Here is a 9038-nt window from a genome sequence, read left to right as displayed (position 1 = left end):
GGAACCTTGCACAGAGACAGGTAGCATACATGATATCAGGTCTACTAGTAGTCGGATATAGGAGTGAGCCAATCATACCTATGTAGTTAGTTGTATCTACTGAATAACCAGTATTTAAATCTAACTTGGTTGCAGTGGCCATAGGAGTTAATGCAATTGAGCAGTCTTGCATTCCAAATCTTTTGAGTAAGTTTCTGGTGTATTTGGATTGATTTATGAAGATTCCTTCATTAGTCTGTTTGACTTGTAAGCCCAGAAAGTAACTCAATTCTCCCATCATACTCATTTGATACCTGGACTGCATTAGCTTTGCAAATCTCTCACAAAGTTTATCATTAGTAGATCCAAAAATGATATCATCAACATATATCTGGACTGATAACAAGTCCTTACCATTGTATTTGTAAAAGAGAGTTTTATCGATTGTACCTCTTGTAAAACCACTCTCTAGCAGAAATAGAGCAAGTGTTTCATACCAGGCCCTTGGAGATTTCTTTAATCCATAGAGTGCTTTATCCAGTAAGTAGACATGATCTGGATACTTTGGATCAACGAACCCTGGAGGCTATTTAACATAAATTTCCTCTTCGAGTTCTCCATTTAAGAATGCACTCTTCATATCCATTCGGAACACCTTAAACTTCTTGTGAGCAGCATAGGCAAGAAAATTTTTATTGCCTCTAGCCTTGCAACTGGAGCAAATGTCTCATCATAATCAATGCCTTCTTGTTGTGAGTAACCCTTTGCAACCAGTCTTGCTTTGTTCCTTGTAACAATGCCCTCACTGTCAGTTTTGTTTCTGAACACCCACTTTATGCCAACTACATATTTGTTTATTGGTTTTGGCACAAGAGTCCAAACTTTGTTCCTTTCAAATTCAGTGAGCTCTTCTTGCATTGTTGTGACCCAGTCAGCATCTTGTAGAGCTTCTTCAACCTTTTTAGGTTCAGTTTGAGATAGAAAAGAATGGTAAAGACATACACTATGAGTGGCTTTTCTTGTTCTTACACCACTGTCAGGATTTCCAATGATCAAGTCAGGTGTATGTGACTTATACCATTTTCTTCCAGATGGAAGTTGACTCCTAGAAGACGAACCTCCCCCTTGATCCATAAATTTTCTGTTATTTCTTTGAGTAGTACCACTGTTATTTCCTCATGCTCCCCCTGAATCAGTGTTCCCATTGTTATCAACATTTGACTCATCAGAGTTTGAGGAAGATGAATCTGATGATCTTTCTGCTGATGTTTCTTGAGTTGAATCACTTGCAGTAATCTCTGGATTTGTGTAATGTCGCTCCCCTTCAACATATGCTTCGCTGTCAGAAGAATTCCCATTATACTGTGGAACTTCAGAGCTTTGAGTGATATCAGGACTTACTATTTCAGAGTCGGCATTTAAAAGCTCAGCATAAGGTACTTTATTTTTAAATCTCAACTTGTCATGGTCATCTGCGTCTTCTAGACCTGTTATCTTCTTGTCATAAAAAGATACATGTATAGACTCCATGACTGTTCTTGTTCTCAGATTGTAAACTCGGAAGGCTTTTGTAGTCAACGAATATCCTACAAATATTCCTTCATCGGCTTTCAGATCAAACTTGGTAAGCTACTCCGAATGAGTTTTGAGAATAAAACACTTACAGCCAAATATATGAAAGTATTTCAAATTTGGCTTCTTCCCTTTCACCATCTCAAATGGTGTCTTTCCATGCTTGTTGATCAATGTTGCATTTTGTGTAAAGCAAGCAGTTTGCACAACCTCTGCCCAGAAGTAGGTAGGCAATCTTGCTTCTTCTAGCATGGTTCTTGTAGCTTCTATCAGAGTTCTATTCTTTCTTTCAATAAATTTATTTTGTTGTGGAGTTCCAGGGGCAGAAAACTCTTGTCTTATCCCCTTGAGTTTGCGGAACTCTTCCATAGAGTTATTCTTGAATTCAGTTCCATTATCACTTCTGATGATCTTCACTTTGTATGTTGATCCTTTCTCTAGCTCCCTCACATGATTAAGAAGAAAGGATAGAGACTCATCCTTAGTGTGTAGAAAATACACCCATGTGTATCTTGTAAATTCATCAACAATCACAAGTGCATACCTCTTCCTTGAAATAGACATAACATTTACTGGACCAAAGAGATCAACATGAAGTAGTTGATATGGTTCAAGAATTGAGGATTCAGTTTTACTCTTAAAAGATGTCTTCCTTTGCTTGACTTTCTGGCATGAATCACATAAGCCATCAGGAGTAAATACTGCATTAGGCAATCCTCTTACAAGATCTTTTCTCACAAGTTCATTGATATTGTTGAAGTTGAGGTGAGAAAGTCTTTTATGCCAGTTCCAGCTGTCTTCCACAGATGCTCTACTTAGTAGACAAACTTCTGAATCATTAGTTCTTGTGGAGACCCTGGCTTCATAAAAACTACCATTTCTTACACCAGTCAATGTGATCTTTCCATCAGACTTTTTGATAATTTCACAATGCTCCTTATAAAAATTGACATGGTAATCTCTATCACAGATTTGACTCACACTGATCAGATTATGCTTGAGTCCTGCAATCAGACCCACATTTTCAATGATGACATTTCCAACTTTGATTTTGCCATATCCCAAGATTTTTCCTAAGTTGCCATATCCATAAGAAACGCTTGGGCCAACCTTCTCCTCAAATTCTGATAGCAGGGATTTATAATCAATCATATGTCATGAGCTTCCACTGTCCAAGACTGGGGCATTCCTCCTGTCACCCTTTAATTCAGCATTATCGACCTCAATATTGGCATTTGCCATGAGAGCATAATTGATCCCATCATCTGAGTCTGATGAATCATCCCAATTTCTCTTCTTTGAGATCAAAGCTTGTTTATTCTCAGCTCTGGGTTTTCTACAGTCAGCAGCAAAGTGTCCAAGTCTATCACAATTGTAACATCTCTCTTTTGACTTGTCAGGTTTTCTCGATCTAGCTTCCTTCAAATCAGTATCTCTTCTGTTGTTCCTCTTATCAGAGTCTGAGGAACTAGAACCTTTTCTAGAAAATCTTCTCCCTTTCCTGAAGTTTCTGTAGACCATCTTCTTGAAACTTTTAACCAGTAGGGCAGCCATTTGATCTATATTTTCATTGTTGTTATGATCACTATCAGTATCTGATTCAGTATTAGGATTTGAGTCATTATCAAAATTTGATGATTCAGTATCTGACTTAGCAATCATGGCTTTCCCTTTGGAGTAGCTTTTCCTCCTAGCTTTCTCCTTTGTGTTCTCTTCCACTTTGAGTGCAACTGGTATAGCTTTTGATCCTTTCATCTTGCTTCTTTGCTCCATCTCTAGTTCATGAGTTTTTAGAATTCCATAGATCTCATCTAGAGGAGTTTCATCAAGTTCATAGTTATCCCTTATTGATGTGACCTTATAGTCCCACTTTTCAGGGAGAGCAAGTAGGAACTTCAGGTTTGAGTCCTCCGAATCATATTCTTTGTCGACAAGGGATAAGTCATTCAATAACTTATGCAATATGTCATAGATCTCAGTTGGGATTCATTATCCCTTGAGTCAAAATGCTCATATTCTTGTGTAAGCACTGTCCTCTTGTTTTTTTATAGCAGTCGTTCCTTGACACTTTACTTCTAAAGCATCCCATATCTCTTTCGCTATTTTACATCCAATGACTTTATTGGACATAACACTATCAAGACTGTTGTGCAGGATATGTCTAACCTTAGCATCCTTCTTGATAGACGAGATATCTGCAGCAGTGTAGTCATTCTTGTCTGTGTCTATCATCTTCTCTGGTTCTCCTGTAACCGAAATAGCTACCTTCATTGGTTTATGAGGACCATCATAGATCCTATTTAAGTATTCAGGATTTGTGGCTTCCAAACACATGGTCATCCTGACTTTCCAGATTGGATATTCATGTACTTTCAGGATGGGCACTTTGATTGCTTCATAACTACTCATGTTACTGCTTATCTGTGATGTGGCTGGGGGTTGTGGCTTCGGATCCAGATTCTGTGTTTTTTCTTCTCCTTTTCATTTCAGGATGGGCACTTTGATTGCTTCATACCTACTCATGTTGCTGATTATCTGTGATATGGTTGGGGGTTGTGGCTTCGGATCCAGATTTTGTGTTTCTTCTTCTCCTTTGTCTGACATGGTTGATCAATCTTCAGATCTTAAACTGTTTGTACATTAATAGCAAGCTCTGATACCAATTGTTAGGCCCTTAATAACTGTAAAGGGGGTGAATACAGTTAATACGATCAACTAGACAAAGCTTCAACAGAATCAAATAGTTTTTACATCAATCTTATAAAAACTTATTACAAAAGTACTCTCTCAAAAGGAAGAACAAAATATCCTTGAGAGCTTCTAGGTTATGCGAATGATATAAAAATGTTCACAATGCATATAGCATGAACCTAAACTATACTTATATAGAGCACAGCTTCTAATTTATAAGGAATCATATTCTATTAACAACAAGGAAACCTATACAATTGCTTTTGAGATAAAGTCCTCCACCGACTTAATATTTTTTTGTTTCCTTTTCCTCTTCAAAGATCAACTGATGTGACAAATACTGATTTCATCATCCGTTGACACCATCATCCGTTGACACCATCATCCGTTGATGCTTGTAATCATCCGTTGATGTTTATCACCATCATCCGTCGATGCTAGTAATTACCATCTGTGGATGCTTCTGATAATTTCTGTTTGATATCATCAATTGATCCTAACATAATGTGTTCCGAGGCGCGCCTTGGTGAAGGCGTACCCTGTAGAATAATATTAATAATACACAAGTTTATACGAATTTTGATGAAGATGGGTATAAATTCCAATCCCATTTTCAATAGCATATGGAGTTTAGGGGGTAGTTGTTATGCCCAAAAATTGGTATAAACATTATTCGGGTCAAAATCAGATAGAGTGGTCAAAATTGAGGTATGTATACGTAAAATTAAGGAGAAGATAAGGAAAGTTTCCTTTTGCTAAAGGATTAGGCGCGCCCTTTGAATAAGGGCGGGCGCGCCCTATGATTATAAAGAACTGTTAGTTAAATGCCTGTAGATGCCAAAGGTGCGCCCTCCAATAAATGAAGGAGGAGGGCCCTAATGCTATATAGAGAAGGAAAGTATGAGTAATCTCTGAGTTAACTCCTCACATGTGGAAGGTGTTAGGGCGCGCCCTAAGTAGCAAAGATGGATTGGATTTCAACATGTTTACTTGGACGGGTTCTCTGGATGATTCAAGGGAGATGGAGATTATTATTACTAACCTATTTGATGTAGGTACTCTATTGAAAAATTCATTCCTGTAATGCAACCACGGGAAGGTGGTGTCCGTGGTCAGAGACCTCCAGGGGTATGCCTGGACGGAAGGCCTCCTCCTGTAGTCATTGAGTGTCCTCATTGGGGATGTGGAGTAAACTTTGCTATGTGCTTTGGGAGCTCTGTCTCTGTAGTCAACGGGTATCCTCGTTGTGAGACTTCGGAGTATCCTGCACTTTGCACCCAAAAGCTTGGGATCACTTGTCCTGTAATCTGGTAGGGGCTCCTTATCCGGGGGACAAGGATGCGTCCAACATTTGGGGTGAACTACGGCTATACCTGTGTTCATGGACTAGAGAAACAGCTGGTAGCGGAGGGTTATCCTTGACCAGGGAGATACCTTATCCGTGAACTCTCGAAAGCGCGGACGAGCCTTGGGCCTTTGTGGTTGGGCCTCATCGGCGGACATTCCTAAAACTAGTAGAAGACGATTTCCAGTAGGTTTCCTACTGGGCCTCGGGATAAGAAATCTAAACCCATTAGGTTTCTTGTTCCCCAAGAACTACGTTGGCTTGATTCCCTATGAATAGGGATACGTATGCAAATTGTAAGGAATCAGAAGCGATAGGTCAAATGAGCCACCACTAACCCTAAGTAATCTCAACCACCAATAATCATAAACACCAAACACTGTTCATAAAATCCGATGATTAATGTTCATGTTTTCCAACAAAGAACCACATCAGAGATCTTATTTCCGGCTACGAACCTCGAACTTTGTTGCTACCAAATTCCTCCGTCAACGGAATTACTTGACAAGTTATGTCGTTAAATAGCTTTCACATGAAACCAAGAATAGATTAACATAGAGCTGTAGTATTTGCATTCTGGTTGTCTCCTCAAAGATTCAACTTCTCCGTGAGGCTCTGCCATGGTGCTGTATTTACTATGTGTCTACACATTCAAATATGCAACTCTCTCAGCATCATAACTGCAACTAATTATTTCATATTTGATGTAAATAGGCCTAATCGTCCTAATATTATATTTCTGAACTTGACATTACACAATTATATAACTTGTGTGTTATAGTTTTAAATAGGCCTAATCGTCCTAATATTATATTTCTGAACTTGACATTACACAATTATATAACTTCAATATGAATTAGACATCAGAAATTTTCCAGAAACGATGTGTAATATTACATAGACATCGGTTTTTAACCGATGTCTATGAGAAAATACATTTAACATCAGTCGCGAAGACATCATACATTTTTTACATAGACATCGGTTTTTAACCGATGTCTAAGGTCTTTTTTCTAGTAGTGTAATTTCATATTTGATGTAAAAAATGAGACCCTTTTATCAATGGAAACTTTAAGCTTGGATTCTTCAGTCCCAAGAATTCTGCATATCGCTATGTGGGTAGATGGTTTAGTAGTGCATCTGAACAGAATATGGTTTGGGTTGCAAATAGAAACAACCCTATAAGAAGACAAAATGGTGTTTTCAAGATCATGCGTATCGCTGTTAAGAATGGAGACACCGACAATGACATTATCTGGTCTAGTAACATAACAGATATTGTAAGTGTGAATGTCTCAGAAGAGCTTTTGCCTACAGGACACTTGGTATTAATGGTTTCAAAAAACAGTGAGATTATGTTGTGGCAAAGCTTTGATTATCCAACTGACACTTTATTAGTTAAAATGAAGGGGGGACTTGATAGAAGAACCAACATGAAGCGGGTATTGAGTTCATGGAAATCGGAAAATGATCCTTGTATCGGGGAATATTCAGCTGCGGTGGAAGTGAATGGTCTACCACAATTATTTGTTTACAAGAATTCAGAACCCGTGTGGCGGGGTGGCCCGTGGAATGGGAAGTCATTGAGTGGTGTAGTAGACGGCGCTTTGAATCCTAAGGCACGTACAATGGATTATGCCAATGAGTCGTCCCTCTTTATTTATGTAAATACCACCGATGAGGTACTTTGAAATTAGATTTATGTCATTACTCTTCACTTGTATTTCTCACTCACAAACTATCCAATCTTCTAATGTGATTCAAGGCTAACCTAGTGTGAATTAAATATTATTAAAGAATTTATTTAGAGGAAATAAAAAAAAAACCTCATGGCATCTGCAGGTTTCTATAACACTTGGGAACCGACAAGAATTTACAGGACATTTGTACTGGATTCTACATGAATTGCACGACAACAGATTTGATACAGGGCATATGCTGGAGATGGACAAGAGCTTTTTTTATCAGAGTTGATGCATCTTCACTTGGTATGCCTTCTGAATACTTGCTGCAATATCAAGTTTGTAGAACAGTTATCTTGGACTTGAAGCTTAATATAATTTTGATACAAAATATTCCATGTCAAGTAGGTGTCAAGAACATATTTAGCTCAAGGTTCAATTTCTCACACGTGAGGTACCTTTACAAAGATCTTAAAACATTCTTCACCATGACTCGAGAGTGAAAGTCATTTACAGAGATTTAAAAGGCAGCAACATTCTTTTAGATAAAGAAATGAGTGTAAAAAATATCTGATTTTGGCACTGCCCGCATCTTTGGTGGAAATCAATAATTCACTATTACTAATAAGTGAATTAGTACTTCTTTCTGTCTGTCTATTATATTGGTTTAGGCTTTGCACACACCCCTCAACTATACAGCCTGGACCCCTGTTTCTGTTGGAATAAGAAAGCAAGCACAAGAATAATTTTACATTGGCCATAAATTTTAACACTCCTCGTCTAATCCAATTATATGTTACACTCAGTGTTATAAAAATCGGAAATCGGAATAGATCGGTTAGCCTACCTAATTACGATTTATCGGAAATCGGGGATTTATCGGAATAAGAAATCGGAATAAAATCGGATGTATTTTAATTTTATTTTTATTAAAAATATATTAAATTAGATTATTATTACTATCACTTATATACAAATAAGTCTTTTAAATTTTAATGTTATCAATTTTTATATAGATAAAAAAAAATTATTTGCTCAATATTTTTATTATAGAAGTAGTCGGCTTGCAAATCGAGAATAAAGATGAGCAAATCTTAATATAAAATATCCTAATATAATTATACTGTGTCTACCTCCCACACCTACCTCATCTGCATACCTCAACTTTTCCATCTCTCAGTTTTCTTTCTCTTAATTCTTTCATCAGATTAAACCTCTTTCATCTTCTTTCCCAAATTCCCATCCTGTTCCTTCTGATCATTTTAATCTTACTTCCGATCATAGAATCGACTGGTGTTAGGGCTTTTGGTTATGTCTATAACACTGCTCTCCCGTGATATTCATTCCTCTTTCTAATCTATAACAAGTTACTTCACTTACCGTTCAACTTCTATCAGTTCAACTTCTACCGTTCAACTTATTCTGCTCTCCCTCCCTATTACTCTCTCAAACATATTTTCATCTACTTCTTTAATATAAGTATCGATATATACATGGACAAGTGGTTGAAAGCAACATATTAAGCTTTCTTCTTTCAAGTATATCATAGCAATCAGATTGAAACCCGTGGAAGCGAGAACGAAACCTGGTTTTGACCAGTTATGTTTTTCGACTTTGACCCGATTCAACAAAACCGTTTTTCTCCCCGATTCATACTAATTAGATCGGTAGCACTGATCTAACCGATATTTCAGCCGATTTATCGGCGATACGGCCGATATCTGGAACACTGGTTACACTGATTAATATATGTATGATAATGCCAAAGA

The 9038-nt window shown here is 37.5% G+C and overlaps 1 protein-coding gene across 2 annotated transcripts; it reads left to right on the top strand.

The window, feature by feature from the left end:
• Positions 1-6696: 6696 nt before the first annotated feature.
• LOC141680166 (S-locus-specific glycoprotein S6-like) lies at positions 6697-7864 on the top strand. 2 transcript variants are annotated; one of them, XM_074486465.1, is made up of 3 exons: positions 6697-7269; positions 7430-7575; positions 7678-7864. In XM_074486465.1, the coding sequence occupies exons 1-2, from the start codon at positions 6739-6741 to the stop codon at positions 7559-7561; spliced, it is 663 nt and encodes a 220-aa protein (XP_074342566.1). In that variant the 5' UTR covers positions 6697-6738; the 3' UTR covers positions 7562-7575; positions 7678-7864. The 2 variants fall into 2 exon arrangements, with proteins under 2 accessions (XP_074342566.1, XP_074342565.1); XM_074486464.1 differs by having other exon boundaries at positions 7430-7864.
• Positions 7865-9038: the final 1174 nt, after the last annotated feature.

Source organism: Apium graveolens, chromosome 8, assembly GCF_009905375.1.
Source record: "Apium graveolens cultivar Ventura chromosome 8, ASM990537v1, whole genome shotgun sequence".
Classification (NCBI taxonomy): Eukaryota; Viridiplantae; Streptophyta; class Magnoliopsida; order Apiales; family Apiaceae; genus Apium; species Apium graveolens.
This window is presented reverse-complemented; position numbering and strand designations above follow the sequence as displayed.